General features: G+C 42.2%; 1 protein-coding gene across 2 annotated transcripts; it reads left to right on the top strand.

Moving 5' to 3' along the window:
- The first annotated feature begins 73 nt into the window (after window positions 1-73).
- On the top strand, window positions 74-18584 carry acin1a (apoptotic chromatin condensation inducer 1a). 2 transcript variants are annotated; one of them, XM_046407328.1, is made up of 18 exons: window positions 74-363; window positions 1834-1899; window positions 2071-2182; window positions 2289-2344; window positions 2542-5238; window positions 6460-6615; window positions 6744-6826; window positions 10263-10320; window positions 12375-12414; window positions 12685-12827; window positions 12973-13116; window positions 13778-13973; window positions 14341-14486; window positions 16000-16107; window positions 16218-16325; window positions 16412-16718; window positions 16997-17094; window positions 17221-18584. In XM_046407328.1, the coding sequence occupies exons 1-18, from the start codon at window positions 226-228 to the stop codon at window positions 17578-17580; spliced, it is 5016 nt and encodes a 1671-aa protein (XP_046263284.1). In that variant the 5' UTR covers window positions 74-225; the 3' UTR covers window positions 17581-18584. The 2 variants fall into 2 exon arrangements, with proteins under 2 accessions (XP_046263284.1, XP_046263283.1); XM_046407327.1 differs by having other exon boundaries at window positions 16994-17094.
- The last annotated feature ends 1573 nt before the right edge of the window (window positions 18585-20157 follow it).

Below are 20157 nucleotides of genomic sequence, written 5' to 3'. Positions count from 1 at the left end.
TTTTTATAAAATAAAAAATAAACTTTAAACCATTTAATGTGTATAATCTGTAAAATAAATAAACTTAATAGCACGGGAAGTATTTTTATGTGTTCATGGCTTCAAACATTGAGAAAGATTTGTTTTAATTTGATATTTGATTAGGGGGAAGTCGTCGACGATGACGCTGGGTGGTGGAAGGCGTTGCTCCTCGCTCTCGCTGGGAACTGACTAGAGGAACGGAAAATGGCGGATCTCGAAGACGTTACCCTGGACGGGAGACCGCTCCAGTCCCTTCGAGTAGCAGATTTAAAAGCTGCTCTTGAGGAGAGAGGACTCTCGAAAAGCGGGCATAAGAATGCTCTTATTAAAAGACTCAAGGGGGTGAGTTCTGCTGCGAAATACTGGACCACGGTTGCTGCGAGCTAACGTTAACGATGAGACGGGCTGATGCTCTCTCGAGGGCCGACAACTCAGTATCGTTACTGCCGAGCAGCGTAGTATAGTTGCTGAGGTTAACGATCATCAGTCAGAAAAAAAATATTATATCTGCATTACAATTTGATTGAGCAGTGTTTTTATCTTGCAGAAATACGCAAACCGTAGCAAGACCGGGAGTTCAATAAACTTAGTGGCTAATCTCAAAGTGTGTGTCTGGGTGATGTTGTCCTGTTAGCCCGTTTAGCTCCTCTGGCTAACGCTATGACTTGAGCGGTGGCCTGGCTTGTTGCTGTGTATGCTACCGTCAATGGTGTCTGTCCCTGGCACTGGTAGTGTGCACGAGTTTAGCTGGGAGGTCAACGTTATACCGGTTATTAAGTATCTCGACAGCATTTGTGACTTCAGATACCTATTTAATGTTGTTGTAATGCGTGGAGACACGTTTCACCGTGTTCCGCCAAATTTAGCCATACCTTTGATCATATATGTTTGCCAGGCCCGTAAGCTTAGGTATGTCCTGTGTGAGCCAGTTTGTTTACATTGCAACATGCATTCAACCTTATCTCCCTCCTTATGAAAGTTGGGATATTCCTTTCTTTTTCAGTTAATTATCACTTGTTCGCTGAATGGCGCCATGAAAGCAGCAAGTGGTGTTTACATTTGTATTTCCATGATAAACATTATCCAAACGTACCGTTATGTCACCCTTATCTCGCATGTGAAATCTGGACATTGTTATTTAATTATGACATACAGTATAACAGAACGTGTTGCCACATCGTCTTCGTTTAGCAGCTTTGGTACCTAAATAAAGCTCCACTTAAAATGCAGATGTTTTGATAGCACACTCGGTGTCATTTGAGACCCACTGCCACCCAAAAGGAAACCACTAACTTTCAATGGTCACAGTAGATGTTTGCTTTACTGTTTATCACCGTCCAATATATTGGGGATTGCAATATACCATTATTGAGCTTTATGTAAGTATTTAATGTGTATATACTTGTTTGTGCGTGCATGGGGAAAGAAGGCAGGATGCTACATGGTTGACACTAAGTGCCAAGATGAAAATGGATGAAAACAACCAATTCTTTAATTCTAAATTTGCAAACGTTTAATAAGTATACAAACTTTGGCCTGGTCTGTAAGTTCCCTTGTCGATGAGGATCTGATTGACCCCTTATGAATTTTGCCTTGATACTTGTTTCTTTCTGCCACCACCCTCTCTTTCTCCACAAACAGCTGTCAGCTGTATCAAATGCAGAATTCTCCATACCTGAAATTATGAAGAAAGAGAGGCAGTGATGCTGAATGATTTTTTTGTCCCGTTTATGTTTACATGCCAAAACACACAGAAACTCATAGTTCACCTGTTATTAATGATGAATGAATAAAGTCTCGTCTTAATAACAGGCTCTCATGCTGGAAAATCTGCAGCGGACCTCCACTGCTCATGTTGGACTGCAGCCAAACTCACAGGTAAATACTTCAGATGTGCTTAAATTTTAACGACTGAAGCGTCTTCTCATGTAAAGACCTAGGTATAAATTACAAAGTGTATAACAGCACTGTTCTCTTAAATGGTTGCAAAAAAACATGCAAATGGCCTTGAAGACTCGTACTCTATTTTAATTGTTCTTCTGTGTTTAGATTGGTGAGGAAATGAGCCAGAACAGCTTTATCAAGCAGTATCTGGCCAAACAACAGGAGCTCCTAAGGCAGCGTCTGGAGAGAGAGGCTCGTGAAGCATATGAAACAAATGGTAAGTGTTATTAGAATCCTCTACTGCAGCTAGATCGTTACTGTACACACTTCTGGTCATTTTACAGTACATTTATGTATCTTATTTATATGTTTTCTGTGAACAGAGCAAGAGGACCACACAGAAGTGAATAACAGTACCGCATGCCCTCCTCAAGCTCAGGTCAGACATCACTTTTTTCTTACCAATTACAGTTTTCACATTTTCTGATCTTTTAGCCTGGAGACTATGTGCTCCAAAAGATATCGCACATTTAAAAGGAACATGCTGGTAAGAACTGTGCCATATCATTTACATGGAACAAAACTGGCATGATGCTAGGACAAAATTAATCAGACCTCTACTTCTGTCCTCATCAGGATGTCACACCGGCATTGACTGAGCAGCACAAGCCACCTGGCCCCTCTGGTGGAGAGGGACTGTTTGGTGGAGTGAATGAAGGAGAAGCTAACAGGAACCAGGAGGCTGATGTTTCTGGTCCTCCTGCTTCTGGCTCTGTAGCTATGCGTGTTCCTGGTGGTGAGCAGCCAGAGAGAGGTTCTGCATCCAGCGAAGTTGTTGCTGACAGTGATGATGAGGATAGCGAGGATGGCGAGGAGGATGGTGATGATGATGACTGGGACAACGGTGCACAGAGGCGAAGCCTCAGAGAGCCAAACAGAGTGCCTGTGACCAGAGAGAGGTCTGGACTTTCCTGCCAACCCCAGCAGCAACACATGCCTTCCCTTTTGTCCCCTCAACTCCGCCAGCCTACACCTCCTCCCTCTCCACCTCCAGAGTTATCCTTCCCCTTGCCTGACACACCTAAACAGAGTCCCCCTAGTCCAGATGTAGCCCCAGCTAGGCGCTCACCTAGTACTTCCAGCTCTGGTTCCTCCAGCAGCGGCAGTCGCAGTAGCAGCCCAGAGCCACAGAGGAGTGGACATGCTGAGCGCAAGCCAGGCCCGCTGACCCTTCTGGCACGTAAGATGGCGTCAGAAGGTGCATTCTCTGGAGCAGGTTGGCACGGTGGCGATGGGGAAACTGATAGACAGGACAGCAGCTCTCTCTCAGCTACATCATTTCCTGGCAGAGGGCCTCCAGAGGGTCTGGTATCTGCTATCACTCACACAGCCAACACTGCAGGCCATGTTCCATTTCCAATGATTCCAGGCACCAACCAGGGTGTTATAGGAGCACATTCGGCCCATATTCAAGTACCTGTGAGTGTGCTCAAGGCCACTGCGACAGAAGAGAGGGACAGAAAAGGGGATAGTGATATAGAAAGAGAAAAGGCCCTAGAGCTGGAAAGGCAAGAGAAGCAGAGAAAACTCGAACAAGAACGAGCAGTGGAGGAAAGAGCTCTTGCTCTGGAGAGAGAGAGAATTGAACGACAGCAGGCCTTAGAAATGGAAGAACAAGAAAAAGCTTTGCAGCGGGAGAGGGAACTGGCTTTGACTAGAGAGAAGGAAGAGCAAGCCTTAGCACGCGAGAGGGCCCTGGAGCTCGAGAGGCAGAAGGAGCTTGAGAGGCAGAGGGGCCTGGAACAAGAACGTCTGCAGAGGGAAAAACAGGAAAGGGAGAAGCGAGAGAGAGAAGAAATGGAGAGGGCAATAGAGATAGAAAGGGCCAAGGCTTTGGAGCAGGAGAGGGAAAGGGCTCTTGAGCAACAGAAATTAGAGCGGGAAAGAGCCCTGGAGGCCGAGAGGATTGAGAGAGAAAAGGCTCTGGAACAGGAAAGGGTGGAAAGGGAAAGGTTAGAGAGGCAGAAAGCCTTGGAGCAAGAAAGAATAGAGAGAGAGAAAATCTTGGAGCAAGAGAGACTAGAAAGGGAGAGAGTCCTGGAGCAAGAGAGACTAGAGAGAGAGAGACAGAAATTGTTGGAACAAGAGAGAATAGAAAGAGAAAAAGCTCTAGAAAAAGAAAGGTTGGAAAGGGAGAGGGCCCTAGAACAAGAGAGGTTAGAGCTTGAGAGGAAGGAAGAGGAGAGAATTGAAAGAGAGAAAGCATTGGAGCAAGAGAGGATAGAGAGGGAAAAATCATTGCAACGAGAGAGGGAGGAAAAAGAGAGGGTGGAGAGAGAAGCTGCCCTGGAGCGGGAGAGGATGGAGAAAGTAAGAGCTGAGAAGGAGAGGAAAGAGAGGCTGGTGAGAGAGCAAGCTCTAGAGCAGGAAAAACTTGAAAGGGAGCAAGCTTTGGAGCAAGAAAGGGAGAGAGCTCTCGAACGTGAAAGAGTAGAGAAGGAGAAGGCTATGCAGAAAGAGAAGGAGGAGGAGGAAGAGAGGGCCCTGGAACAGGAGAGAGAGAGGGCTAGGATGGCTGAAAAGGAGAGGGAGAGTCACCTCCCTCCCTCCAAACGTGGCCGCGAGGTTGGTCTCACCCCCCTGCCCACTCCTCCCCCCCTCTCCACAGGACCAGGTAGAAAGTCATCGACAGAAGCAGAGCTCGAAGATATCCATGCTCCAATGTCCCAGAGTGAAGCTGCAGATTCCACCGCATCCATGTCTCCAATACCTCTGTCGCCTCAGTCTCCAATCAAGAAGTTCCGGTTCTTAAGAGACTCCCAAATTCAGCCCCAATCTGCTTCCACTTCCATGGTTATCAAGCGCCCCACTAGCTTCTCTGATACCTCTCAGCTTCAGGCCTCGCTAATCGCCTCCCCAGCCGATCTTGGTGAACAGCTGGGAGACTCCACTGACCAGGAAGGCCCACAGATGCAGATACAGACAAAACAGGAAGCTGTTGCTGAGCCCTTGAGGCTTGAGAGGGAGACCACTGGTAGCACCACAATGATCCAGAGGGCCACAAGCCTTGTATCAGAGGACAAGGAAAAGGCAAATTTGGGGAAGATGGAACAGGCTGCCAAGGAATCTACCAAAACAGCAAAAGAAGATTTGGATGCTGCACAGAAAAGGGGAAGAGATGCAAAGAAGGAAGAAAAAGAACCAAGACAAAGATCATCTTCCAATGATTCATCTTCCTCAGAATCAGACTCTGGGTCTTCAGACTCCTCTCGCTCGTCTGGCTCATCCACATCTTCACAAGAGAAAACCTGCTCCACTTCAAGAGATAGAAGGGTAAGTGGTCTGAATGGAACCTCTCTTTCTGTCCCTCACATATAGTGCCTATAATCTTGAAGGCATAATGTGGCTTTTCCCCACATAACAGAAGCAGCCTCTTTGAGGGCTTTAAAGTGTTACAGCAACATTTATACACTTGTACCAGGCTCCTCTCTCTGAAGTGCCTTATTTTATTGCCTTATTTATCATTAATTGTTTAAAGCAAGTCTGTCACTCAGATAGCATTATCACAGCAGGTGCACCAGTGTAATCTGCTACTTTAATTTGCTTGGGCAAACTAATGTTGGTGTACAGTACATTACAGCACATTCATACTTTAAAAATACAAAAAGGCTCCTGTCTCCTGCCTTTCATTCAATCTGTAGTTTTCAGATGTGAATTACACTGTGACGGTCACAATGTGCCTGTGATGAAAAGATAGTAGGTTGATTATTGTTTGCTGTTGCCTGTCACTTTAGTACTTTTTAAGTTTTGTGATTTAAGGGAATTTTTGATTTGCAATAATTTCACCTTGGGATATTTAAGGTTATTGGATTTGTTACAGTAATAGCATCCAACAGTGCTATTGGTCGACAGTCTTTTCTGACAATATACATTTGGATAAACTAAAACTATATTTTTTTGGTCACAATGGGAATTTTGCCTTTTTGTAACTCTGAAATTCATCCTGAATGTATATAACACTTCAAATGCAATAAGCCCCTGTTGATACATATCAAACATCTCTTGGCTTTTAATGTGAAGACAAATTGAGGCAACATATAAATCTTTAACATATAAAGTTTTAGATTTGTTTTTTAGCAGGGTGAAAATAAAAGGCATGATAATGAAGAGTGGTTCAGAAAAAAGACTGATTTTAGATATTCTGAACAACAAAAAGATTTTACACACATTTGTACACATTTGTGTTTGTGACCAAAATATAGAGTCAGATGGTACCATGCACAGGTGCAGTGGATACATAAGGGTGTGCATGAATATTTTTATCGTTCATATGTATTTGTGCACAATACCAGTAATTCCACATATCAAGCAGTTCTTTTTACATGAATAACATGTCACATACAATGGCTTACATGCCCTCAGATCAGGAAGAGTGAAAAATGTTACTGAAAAGCAGTTGATCTTACTGGGTGTTTTCAGGAAATTAAATAAATATAAATAAAAAGCATGTTTTATTTCTGTGCATAAAATGCTTCTCTGTGGTCTGTCTTTTAGGAAAAGAAACCTGAAAGAGATTCATCACAACAGCACAGGGTGATACGAGAGGCTCAGATTGAGGGTTTAACCGAAACTCCAAAAGTCTCCCCTTGCAAAAGAAAGATTTCTGTAGAGAAGAGCGACGCAACTCCTGATGGAGACAGCCACCCCAAGGTTAGCTGCTTTTCTGATTTACAAATCCACTAAAGGCCAAATCCACATTTATATTTATGTAACTTTGACATACATTACATTGTATTCTTTTGCATCTTATTCAATTTTCTGCCCTTTCAAATCCCCAGAAACCATTTATTGAAGCACCTCCCAGAGAGACACAAAGGAAGAGAAATGACAGCGAGGGAGAGAACGAAAAGGAGAAACAAAGGTTTGCTTTGAAGTCTTGGTCTTAAGAAACACATTCTTTTCATTGTATGTCTGTGCAGATTTATCCACACGAGTAAATGATTCTGTATCCTTAGAACATTAAAGTTTGAATGCTGTGAAGAGCATAGCTAGTAATAGTTGAGCTATACTGGACCTATATACTGTATGGTCATGTCTTTGCGCTGTGGTTTTTGTTACAGCCATTCCATTTATACTGAGATTAATTTCACCAGCTTAGCTGCGTGGTAATCACTGAAACTGAACAGTGCATTCTTTAATTTAATGGTTCAGCTGCTAGTCATAACACATCAGTAGTGCAAAACTTGAAGGCAGGTGGAATGTCAAAACAGGCACTTGAAATGTCAACATACGGCGAGATTGAAAAAGGACACTGAAAATAAATGTTGCTGATAAACTGTGACATTGCAGGACCTACTTTTGCTTCTGCTTTCTGAGACACAACATAAGTGTATTTTTACCACTATTATATACTACTCCACCAGAAATAGCATAAAATTAAAAAAAAAATTGCACTGCATATGTGCACAGTGAAAATAAATTCATCCATTGAAATAACCTAAATGTAAAGGATGGAAGCGGCAATGCAGTTCCTTAAGTTGGAGTTGAAGATATGAGTACTATAAACAGGAAATGTGCTGGCACTTTCTTGACAGGTTATTTTTTGGTAAATGTCCTCAGAAAGGCTTGCAGAATTTTGCTGAAAATATCACGTGTGAGATATGCTTATGTCAATTGACGATCAGATCATACGGTATGTTGATGATTCAAGGGATGATCAACAAAAATTTTTCCCCCCTCAATGATATTAAGGCAGTTTCAGCTATCTTACTACCAGAACTGAAATGTCATAAAATTAATCTCTAAGGTGTATGCCCTGCTATGCCTTTAGAGATATTTCTCTTGAGCGTCATGTCCACATGCTGAGTCCTGTTAATCAGCATGTATTATATCCCCAACAGATACATAGATGTTAGATTTTCTTTGTCACTAACCCTATGTCTAGGCTGCAGTAGATTCGCTCATGTTTTAATCTATGCAGCTGTCTGCACCTTCTCTGTGCATCTCACTTGTGTTTCAAGGGTGGGACCTGAGGTGTTTATTTATGCTTCAGAGCTATTTTTTTTTGTCAGTATGTCTGTAAATGAGTTGTGTTGCCTGTCTTTTGATGCCAGCTGCATTTCATTACTGTGTTTTATGAGTTCTGTATGCCCCCTCCTGCTTCCTCTGGTGATCGGAGTACCTTGGTTGGATGATATAAAAATGATAGTCTAACTGGTATGAGTGGTAAGTGCAGCCTTACAGGAAGACCACAGTGGAATATACAGTTGTAGAGGTGACATACACAGGATCAAATCCACATTTGCCAAATAGAATCACTACTCAATTCTGCATGTTATTGGTGTGGAATTATTTTACAACAGGATTGTGGTTGCAGTGTTGCCTGGGTGACATTCTTACTAGATTCAAGGACTCGTCAGACAATCTTAGTGACTTTATTTCTAACAAGCAACTGGCGACGAATTTAGTGATTTATTCAAACCATCAGGGACAAGTTGAGAAATTTGATGTTTGTCTGAGTTGTGTGTGGGGCAGGTTGGAGGACGCTGCTCACTGCAGGAGTGGGGGTTCAGTTTTAGTGGAGTTCTGTGGTTAAGTTGATGCTCTCACTCTAACCCACACATACAAGTTCATTTGAGCTTCTTTCATGAGAATGTCTCTATAGCTTGTAAATATTTTTATAGTTAAGTTGATCTACTCCCTCCCCTTGCCAGTTTATCAAAATTACGATGTTCCTCTAGTGAGTTTTTGTGGTTATTTGGCTTAAGATTTCTTTATATGTCTTAATTTGTTCTCTTCCTCGCTGCTTCTGACACAACTACTTACACCAATAAGTGTATGACACTATCTAGTGACTTTTGGAGCTAGTGGAGGCTTTTGGAGCTAGTGGAGGCTACTTTTCTTCAGTCTCCCGAAGGATGCAGATGTAACAGTCAAAACTGGAATCACTGACAGATCTTTCTGAGGAAGACCGTAGAAGTCTGTGGTATTGTTTTAAAAATCTCCACTTATTTTTAAGATAATGAAATGAAAATAATTTGAAGTGGAGTTACAGTTTTGGATGCCATTTATATTTTTTCCATGACATCACTGGACAGTGTAAAAATGTTAATGTTATTCTGTGGACATTGTTTGTAGTCAGATATTGCTTTGTAAGCTCACTGGATCATTTGCCATCAGATCACATACTCCCTCTCCATTAGAGTATGAGAACATGAATACAATTCAGCAGTGATAAAATTTCTCATCAGGCGATTGATGAGGCTGCCTTGAAGTCGGTGTGACTGAGAAGATGCGGGTCCTTTATTTTTTTCCCCATTTCGTTGCAACATGGCTGTGCTCCGTCGATGGCTTTAGCTGCCGATGCCGGCCCATGGTTTTCAATGCAGCTCAGCTAAACAGCCGGCAAGCGTTTGTCCGTCGCAGTTTTTGGTTGACAGCCGGTGCGGTCATGAATGCGTTCGGAGAGAAGTAGTCTCCGGTGAGACGAAGGTACGAACGAGGGAAGAGGAGGTCTCGTTGCGACGCAGACATTTAAGCAGCAGTCGCAGGCTGTGTGCTGCGTTTTCACCGAGCACAGTTTGTCTCTTTGCTGTGAGCTTCTCTCAAGTCAGAATGAGTGGACGTGTTCACGTGTGCGCGTGAGGATGTCATGAGAGCATGAGGCGCGCGCTCATTTGTCAGGTATTGTGCTGTTGATGAGCGTTTGGTTCAGTGTGGACGGCACGTCTGAACGAGGACTGCGGTGGTTCTGTCTTCCTGTACTCCTCTCCACGGCCCGGTTCTTTGACCCTCGTTGAAAAAAAAAAATGAGCAACGCATCTGTGAAATGACAAATTGACTGGTCAGCAGTGTGAGATGGGTTTGAAGGGCGGTTATTTTAGCATCACCTGGTTGCTGATTGTGTATCTCATCTCTGAGATTTTTAATACCGTTTTTTTTTTCTTTATGCTGCCTTGTTGTTCTTTAAAAGGAAATTATCATGTATGGTTAGGACTCCATAATTTCTTACATAAATGTTCAATGTAGTAATGAAATTATAACTAAATAATAGTAATTTTGTATTTTTAGTCCATTTAATTACATGTTATATCTGTATACTAATGACTTTATTCATTAAATAGCAGTATTGTTGCCACGCTGACTTCAGTTTAACTTTGATTTAATTGGTACTGACACATTAAACTTTGTCTTTCATTCCTGCTATTAGGCTTTTAATTTATGTGCTTGCATTTGTTGGGCCAAATTTTAGTTAATGTCTGATTTTAAAAATTAATTATAATTATTTTAGTTCATCCTAATGGTCTCCTCATTTCTTTCCTCTCTTTTTACTGATATGTGTTTTTGACACTAAACAGGCAGATGAAGGATACTGCCATGGCAGAGCCAGAGAAGCTTCCAGAGACCAACGAGGAGGTAAGATGCCTGAAGAACCGTGAATCGTCTTAGTCCTCAAAGCTGTTGGTAGCTGAGGACTTAGATGGTTTGACCCAGTTGAGCCTTTATAGTTGACTCTCTGTGATTGCATGTAGTTTTATTTAGCCTAGACACATTACAGTACAGTATAGGCCATGTGATTACATGTCTATATTTTTTGATGAAAATATTTTCTTTACATTTAAAAAGAGTTCCACTAGATAATCTAATGAGCCATTTTCATAAGTGGTAGAAAATGTGTAGGAAATTACATTTGTTCCTTTGGCTGTCTGTAATACCCTTGTTGGTACTGTCATAGGCAGAAACAGCAAGGGCATTTTTTACCGTGGCTGATGTTTAAACCCCAAATGATTGCTTTGTTATAAAGGTGCTCATGCCTCTTCCATTGCCCCTTTTGGTACCTGCATACTACCTGTGCCACTACTACTACTCCTACTACTACTGCTGCACCTGTTCCACTGTCCCCAAGAATCCAGGGTTGACAACAGATAAGCCCCCAAGGCTGCACTGCAGAGGGATGCCACTGGCAACACAGGCTGCCTCATTTTCATGGATATGGCTTGCAAGAGCTATTGATTGGACTGGAAGATTCAAAGAAGGGGTTGGTTAGTCCATGTGGCCCACCTCTCTTAGCCTTTTATCCAATAATCTGGGGTTGTGCCCTTTAAAACAGCACGGAGGAAGCGATGAGAAATGGTGTGTGCTCACATCAAGTCAAGGCAGCTGCTATGAAACTCTGTTACACGTTGAGTAGTTTTAAGGTTGTGTCTCTTTGAGACTTTTTTTATCCACTTGCAGCTAAATGTGGGATGTTATGGACACGTCATTTAAAGCGGTTAGTGAACATGCTCGACAAAGGACATTTTGGATTCTGTTGATCTCAGAATGGGATTCAGATTTCTCCGGCAAATACCCTTATTGGATACTAAATGACTTCTCAAAGAGGCCAAAACTTTTGTCGGTACACAATGGACTTCTGTTTGAGCTGAAGATGGACTTACCATTTGGGTCAGTTTCTGTAACAGCCAACACCAGATTTTCTTTTTGTCACTTTGAGTATGAACTTACTGCATCGCAGACACAACTGAACTTTAAAATCAAAATCCTGGATTTGTATGCACAGTGACTGTTAACGTTGTTCAATATCTGGTCTCCAACGCACTGGACTCATTGTTTCATTCAGTTATTATAAGAGCCTGCCACATTTTTAAAGGACTAATGCCAAAACACCGGAGGATGACCGCTCTGGCTAAAAGCTTTCCAAACCCCAATGAACTATCGAACCCATCCTGCCAGCCAACCAGCTTTCAGATTTCCATCAAAACTTCTCAGCCTCCATTGATTGGACCCTTGTTGCCTAGATACAGTACATGCAGTCGTGATTGGGCCATTTCCAAACCAGTAAGGATCAGGTGTCAGTGGTACAAGGGAATAAGTAGACATTTACTCAATGTTATGCTTCATATAATTATTTTGATATACTTAGTTCCAGTCATACCCTGTGTAGTCTTTGTTGGCAGAAGCAGCATTTTAAAAAAATGTTCAACATACTTGTGGCTATTGCAGTTTAATCAAAATGGGTTTCAAGACCTGTTTCATAATATTTTAATCTCTGTTGACTTTCACTTTTGTAAAACTGATTGTAGTTGATTTGTGTACTAAGACACAAAGTTTTAATATCAAAATTTTAAAACTTCAATTTAAACTGCAGTATTTCCACTAGTTCCCTGTTTGTATGATAGAGACTGCAACTATTTGAGAAGGAAGTAACATTAAACAATCTACAGGTGTAGATTATCAAGTAATTATGGGTTATATGCACTTATTCCAACTGTTCCATTCATTAGACTTGGCTTTGAAAAAAACTGTGCACAGCAGTTTCTATCATTCACTCTCTTAGACCCTACTTGTTCCTTTCCTGTTTTTGTTCTGCCTTTCCTCCAACCTATTCTTGATCATTTGTCTCCATCCATGGTGTCTGCCTCTCACCTCTCCCATTTGTATTGGGATGTTTCTATCTTCTTGTGTTTCAGGCACCAAAGGCCTTCTCAGCTCGTAAGATCTCCCTTAGCAGTGAGTACACCCTCCCGCATTGCTGTCTGTTTTAACAACATTTATTATTCATTTAAGTGATCATTAGTGTCGGCTAGTTTATGTTGTAATGACGTTATTAGTCTCGGGTTTGGGAACTGAAATAAAGCTGTGAATTGAATGATCATGGTAGTCTGTGGACTTGAACAATGTTGTCAAAACATTGTTGTGTGCATGGATGTCATCGAAGTTTATAGTATTTATGCATTGTGCCAGAAGTCTCAATGAGGTTTTTATTCCTTATCTTCCCAGGCAGTAAATCATCCCCCGGCACTGGCAATGCAGAGGGCGAGCAGGAGTCTGGCGCCGCAGGAGGTCGCAAGAGGAGGTGGGGCTCCAGCACGGCTGTCACTGCCAAGAAACCTTCCATCAGCATCACCACAGATTCTCTCAAGGTATTTGCAGCTTAGTAAAACTGAAAATAGTGTTGTTCCTAGTAACACTTGTGTGGATATACAGATGTGCTGTACTTCCTCAGTCTTCCCTGTTGAGCACAGCTGGCTCATTCATTTTGTGCCTGTTCTGTGTTCTTTGCCCCAGTCTCTGATCCCAGACATTCGGCCATGTCTCGGCCAAGAGGCAGTAGTGGACCTGCACCCAGAGGAAGCTGTCCTTTCTGGGGCTGAGGATGAAGAGAGGGAACATTCAGACCAGGACCTTCAGATTCGCCGCACTGTCACACAGGTTGGTCTGCAGCTCATAACTATTTTACATCAAAAACAAATTTGGAACTGTCTTTACTGTGAAAGTACATCTCCAGAGCACTAATGCTTGTAATAATTTTTGATTGCAGTAAAATATTCTGTGCATATACATTTTACAACCTGCCTGAACTCAACATCAGAGACACTGGTTCCGTCTTCTTTCCCCTCATCTTCTTGAATTATCTTGAATTACAACACATTTCCCCTCCAGTCAGCAGTCAACATTACATTATATCAACACCTGACACTGGAGAACTGTTTCTTGTCTCCATGGCTTACTGCTACAGCAGGTTGACCAGTGAGAGTAAAGATGAATTCAGTTTTTAATTCCAAAAGTTTAGAACATATGCTCTGAGCTTTCTGCCTGCTGGTAAACTGTTCTACATCAAAGCAAAACCTGACATGTGCTTTCGTATTTGTGCATCTAGTGGGTCTTGCCGTGCCCCCAACTTCCTCCTTCAGAACCCCATGACTCTGCCCCCCCTACTCTTCCTGGTCTTCCATATTCAGTGCTTTGCAAAGCCCCAGTACACTTGCAACTTTTTCACTGACGTTGAGTCATTCACATTGTGTAATTTGCGTTGCCTTGCTCCTCATTAAAGTCTAAGGTTGCTTGCGGACGTGCCTTCCTTCTGTTGCAGGTGGTGCACTCTGAGAGCCAGGAGAATGGACAGAAAGAGGCAAAGAGAAGCAGACATGAGGAGTTGGAGGAGGATGACCAGCGAGCAGATGGAGAGAGATCAAAAGAGCATGAAGAGAAGATGGACACCTCATTTCCTGGAGCCATGGAAACCCAGTCTCCATCAGATACCAGCCATGATGTAGAAATAAACACTGGTAATGGATTACTAACAGGATGTTTTTTATCTTGTAATAAGTATTTTAAAATGAATTCTTGAAATTTCATTTAGAAATTGTTTTAGCTTTATCTTTTAATTTGCACTAATTTAAAGACAAAAAACTCAGACAGACAAAACATAATCTACATGCTGTATTTTACTTCTTGCATTTAAATCCAGGTTTCTTCAAAGGGAGCGGGTAACAGGATTTCATTTCTCTTATGATGGAATACATTTTTTTTCTGTTGAGTGTTTGCAAATACAACAGTTGACTGGTGTTCCCGTGTGTTTATGTTAGATCTAAGAACTAGTTAAGTAATAAATATGCCATGTAAACTGTCTCCTTTTTTTTTTTTAAATCCTAGTGACCCCAAGTGACACCCTTATTCGTCGCTCCATCAGCCAGCAGAAAGCAGGAGTTTCCATCACAATTGATGACCCTGTTCGCACTGCTCGGCAACCCTCGCCACCCCGCGGCAAAGTCTCCAGCATCGTTCACATCAGCAACCTGGTGAGAGAACAGTTCCGATTGCCGCTACAAGCTCTTCTGTTTAAGTATTTATTGATTATTGTGTGCACTGAATTATTGCCTGCTGTTTAGGGCAACACAGATAGAAAAACAAGTTCCCTCTTGTCCCAGACATATGCCTCTTGTTATTCCTCAATAGGCTTTTGTATTTCGTTCAGTATGCTACAGTCAGCGCATTTTATCAGTTGTTAAGGCCAAGATTGTCACTGTTTTCTTTTTATGTGCCAGCCCATTCTTGTGAATGTGATATCTCCGGAGGTCCTTGAGGGAATTTCTTAAAATTTAGCACAAATATCCCGAACTGATTACATTTTGGTGGTCAAAGGTCACTATGACCTTACAAAGCACGTTTTAAGCTTGACCCACGAATTCATGCTCTAATTCCGCACAAATTTCACACAAATATCTTATAAAATAATGCAGTGATGAGGTGTTCGGTCCAAAAAGTCAACTTCACTGTGACATCATAATGGTTTCTGTCTGTTATTCAACACCATAACTCAGGAACAGAAGGGGAGACTGTGACCATATTTCAAATTTGTTCAGATACTGAATTGCTAACACTAATGAAACTTTGCTGACTGTATAGATCTTCTGACCTGCTGGGTTGAAGATGTGTGAAGCATCCACATTTAGAATTAGTAGCTTTTTTGCAGCAACATACATATTTGAAGCACTGCAGTCCCCCACAAGGTCACTGGTTTTCATGATATTGAGCTACAACTGACTGTGCTCATATCTTATGACGAAGCTCTCCATCAGTCACGACTTATATTACATTAATCCAGATAGACACAGATGGAGAGTGCAACAGTGAGGCGGTAATTCTTGTTCTAGTTATGATCATCAAATCCCATGGAACGAACAAAATCAACTGTAAATCACCTCATGTATATAGGAGCCAAACAGACTGCATGGATATATTCTAGCAAGGTAATGCACTTGACTAGTATAGTGTATTATATATGTATTATATCAGCATTATAAATGCACTATTACTTCCCCTAACACATGCAGTGATGTCTGCCCAACACAGAGCTGCTGTCAGAGACTAAGAACGCAGTTGATTATTCAGAATAAACAGCACTGCCTAAGTTTACTGTAGTGACCAGACATTTGTTGTAATTAAAAATCTAAAATGATGACTGATTATCCTTGAAATGATCTTCACTAACAGTATAGATAGATTTAGAATTTTTGATTGCGCTATTAAGCCCATTTTAAAACTAGACTGTATCTTTATTTGCATACTTCCATGAAATTCAATGCATCTTTCATTGGTGTAACCCACCCGTCGCGTTCTTTAAAAATACAATAGAAATGCTTTGTATTTTAAGTCTTTAACTTTAACTATCAGTTTCTGTTATGGTCGAATTTTATGTTTACACAGTATATATTTGAATATGTATCGAGTTTCTTAACATATGTGTGCTTAATTTTTGCCCAGGCTGTTAACAGGTGTATAAAGCAGTGTGCTTTGTAATATTTTGTGTAGGTGAGGCCATTCACTTTGGGGCAGCTTAAAGAACTGCTCAGCAGAACTGGCACCCTGGTGGAGGAGGGCTTCTGGATCGACAAAATCAAGTCTCACTGCTATGTCACTGTGAGTTATTACAAGCATGTGTTGAGCTGCAGCTCTTGAACCAGACTGGTTTTGACCTGTGCAAGCTCCTTCTGTGTCTCATAGAGATGTCCTCTTCTCTCTGTGTTTAGTACTGTAGCTCAGAGGAGGCAGTCGCTACCCGTGCAGCACTTCATGGAGTGAAATGGCCTCAGAGCAACCCAAAAGTGCTTAGAGTAGACTTCTGCCAGCAGGAAGAGGTAAGACCATATTGTCATCAGTCTGTTTTTCCCTTACGCCCACAATGCTTAGCAATCTGTAGGCTGAGTATATCTCTGTTTTATAGCTGGACTTTCACAAGGGCTTGGGTGCAGCTGACAGGCCCGGGGCAGAGGACCAGGGGCCTGGCTTTGGCCGTGAACGAGCATCAGGCCTGCCCTCTCTCCTCCCAGAGCGAGACCAGTGGGCTGAACGTGAGCGCGAGATGGAGCGCCGGGAGAGGGCCCGAGCAGACCGTGAGTGGGATCGCGACAAGGTCAAAGAGTTTGGGAAACCTGGAGAAGAGAAGGAGGGAGACCGTTGGAGGTCACACTCCAGAGAGAGACGACGCAAGGAGAGGGGAAAGAGTAAGGAAAAGAAGACTGAGAAGAAAGGTAAGAGATGCAGGTATTGGATGAAGACTGTAATTGCATTAAATGTAACTACATTGAATTAACACTCGGTCGGTCAAATAGTCCATTATTTTTCACTTTTTTATGTGATAATAAAGTGAATTTGTTTGTTTTTTGGACTATTGGTCAGACACAACAAGGCAGCTGAATACAGCTGAATACACAGTGTGATAGGCACATTTCTGATTCTTCATAAATTAATTGGTCACATATTTGATGATGCCCTTCTATAGCCTTCAAATTGTGTACTGTTCTAGCAGAGAAAACTGAGGATCCTCCTGCCAAGCTGCTTGATGATCTGTTCCGCAAAACCAAAGCAGCTCCTTGTATATACTGGCTTCCACTTACAGAGGAGCAGGTGAGACATGATCCAGTTTATCCTGCTTGCTTGCTGTGTTTTAATAGATAACTTTCAAGTACTTGGCTCAGATATCTAATTTATGTCTTTGCTTACATCTTGCTCTGTTTATCATATTCATTTCAGTTTATTCAGCGGGAAGCTGCCAGAGCAGAACGGACGAAGGAGCGTGAGAAACGGAGGAAGGAGCAAGAAGAGGAGGAGGAGAGAAAAAGGGAAGTAGAACGCAAGGAGAGGATGAAAGCCGGAGGAGGAGCAGCAGGAGAGCGGAGTGAGGGTGAGAAGGACAAGGACAAGGACAAGGACAGAGACAGAGAGAGGGACAGAGACAGAGACCGAGGTAGAGACAGAGACAGAGACAGGGACAGGGAAAGGGAGAGGGACAACGACAAACGCAGGGATGGCTATCGTAGGCCGGGGGGCAGCGGGGCAGGTGGGGGCCGACGCTCACGCAGCCGCAGCGACCCGCGAGAAAGGCGGCGTTAATGACCAATCAACCGATGGAACTGTCTGAAAGACCACCCTCTTCCATTTGCCTTTCACTACATGTACTTTGTTAAAACTAAAACCCAACAGAGGACCAACTGATGTCGTCACCATCATCACCACCACCATAGTTGTCAACTTTTTTAAGCACATCTACACCTACACACAGTCACGCTTAAAGGGGACCATTGTTTTTTTTTTTTTGTTTGTTTGTTTGTTTTTTCTTTTTGCGGTGTTGATTCCCAGAGTGCTGTACATCTCACTCCTCTCAAGGTTGGATATATTTCTTTATATATTTGCCTCTCTTTTATTTTTTTGCTTTTATTTTTGTCCTGGCGGCATAGGAGTATGGCACACTGGGTAATTTTAATAATTTCCCCCAATGTTCCCCATTTGCCCCAAAGTGTAGGTGCCAATTATGATTTGCTATCAGTTGTCGTCACCTCAGTGTTTAACAGCTCTGCAGTTTGGATGAGGAATCCAAGACTCTCCCTGCCAGTCCTGCCTAAAGAGAAAACTCGGTCCTCTGTGTAGAGGCTTGCATAAATCAAAACATATTGGAAATGGTGTGTTTGGCATTTTGTACAGACATAAATGATTACTCAAAATCAAGTCTTTGAATGAGGCAGCTCTGGGATATTTTTGGACGTGTGGAATAACTACTAAGGCAATGCAGTGTTCCTCTCTCCCTCAATTTAGTTAAGAGATGAAGATGAATCTCTGAGGGGGGGTTCTGTCTGTCACAACCAACACAAATTATGATTATGTCTATCATTGATTCTCTTCCTCCTCCCTCTTCTTCCTCCAGTTCTCGTACCCTGTAGTGTCAATACAGGCCCAGGATGGGAGGTTGCATTATAATTTTTCTCACCAATGGTTTTAATATTGTTTTTTAATCATTATTTTATCATTTTAGTACCAAGCTTTGTTTTCATTTTTTAATTTCTTCTTTGAGTACGCCTATCAGTGGTGAATGTACAAATAATAAAAATTGAAATTTGAAATTGTGACTTTTCTTTTCCATTCTCCCTGCTGATCCTTTTGAGGATTCCCTTTCATCATGATCCTGTCACCTTATCCCAATGAACATGCTTACTTTTGGAATGTTCCAAACAGGTGTTTTCTCAGCAGTGCACAACTTTCCCAGTCTTTTATTGCATACATATATCATCATATATCATATAACATATCTGTGGTTACACTTTGTTACACTTGGAGTCCACAAGGTGTCAGTAACACCACATAATGGCCCAGGTCAGAAATGGCATTTGACACGAGGAGAATGTCTTTATGAAGTCAGGTTAAAACTACAAGCATAAAAGAGAATGCTTTAGTAAGGGTATACTAATCTGCCAACAACTTCCTCTGTCTCTGTTAGAAAATATTCCCTTAAGGCTGTGTCAAGGTGATCGCCAGTGGGATTTTCTTTTACTTAATGTTCATACTAATGTTGTTTCCTCTAAGTTTTGGACTGTTTACCCTCTGTACTATCTGTCTCTGTGTTACCCTCCCTTCCCTTTATGTGCTATAAATCATGTATTTGCCCTCTTCTGTTCCCTTTGCTTCATCCTTCTGGTCTTGACGTTCATCCTGCAGAGCTCAGCAGTGCTCCTATGTAATTACAGCCCTATGGTCGCTGAGCGTAACATTTTTCTGCCCTGATGCAACTCAGTGGGTCTGGACTCTGTGAGGACTAGTGAATCCTTCACCCTGGCATCTCTCTGGCAGCCCATGATCAAATTTCTAACAGAGGCAGTCAAGTTGGAATGAGAGTGCTTTTGGCTGTTTATCTTATCATGCAGGGGATAGGTTTGTGAGAAAAAAAGTGTGTTTGTCAGATTATCTCTGTAGATTGGTGCCAGTCAGGACGTAGCAGAAACCTTACGACTGACTAAATCCATTAAACAGCGCAGTGAACCACTGGTCGGTACCAGCTGGAGTTCTGGAGGTAGATGATCCTGCAGATCAAGTGAGAACACCAACTGTGACCTTGTTGGAAAACAAATATAGATGGCATACAGCACCTTGGACTGTTTATATGCAGTGATATTTATAAGGTCAGTATCAAACATCTTTTAAAAACCTTTATGAGAACAGGTGACTGTGACAGGAATAAAAGCCATAATGTGTGTCCCTAACTTTACAGGAAGTGACCAAATCAAATACTGTCTCCTCAACTCAGCATCACCTGAGCAGTCTGTCTTTGAAGAACTGAACCCACCATATAGAAGCCCTTTGCCCGATCCGCTTCCAGGCACTACTCTGAAGAATCCGAGTTTGCTTTTTCCCACATTGTGAATAGTGAAATGCTAAAAATTCAACATGCAAAACTCCCCGCTGCAGCTGTAGCCCAGGATGAGCCGAGTTCTCTCAGTTCAGCTCATGACCACAAAGGGCAGTTCTGGACCTTCCTTGCTCTGTGGATTGCCACATCTGGTGTAGATCCCTCCCAGCAAATCTAAAGTGGAACAGCTGGACAGTACTGTGTTCACCGATGAAGAGATGACTCAAAACAATGTTTCTATAGTTGTGGTTATTTTACAGACCCATTAGTGGCAGCTGTAGGACCACAGCAGA

This window comes from Scatophagus argus, chromosome 13 (assembly GCF_020382885.2).
Source record: "Scatophagus argus isolate fScaArg1 chromosome 13, fScaArg1.pri, whole genome shotgun sequence".
NCBI lineage: Eukaryota > Metazoa > Chordata > Actinopteri > Scatophagidae > Scatophagus > Scatophagus argus.
The sequence above is the reverse complement of the archived record's forward strand: the minus strand, read 5'-3'. Positions and strand labels throughout refer to the sequence as shown.

Coding starts and splice junctions, on each gene's coding strand:
- acin1a (XM_046407327.1), top strand. CDS start 226: ATGGCGGATCTCGAAGACGTTACCCTGGACGGGAGACCGCTCCAGTCC. Junction 10,321..12,374: donor TTCCAGAGACCAACGAGGAG/GTAAGATGCCTG, acceptor CTTGTGTTTCAG/GCACCAAAGGCCTTCTCAGC. Junction 16,719..16,993: donor AAAGAAGACTGAGAAGAAAG/GTAAGAGATGCA, acceptor GTACTGTTCTAG/CAGAGAAAACTGAGGATCCT.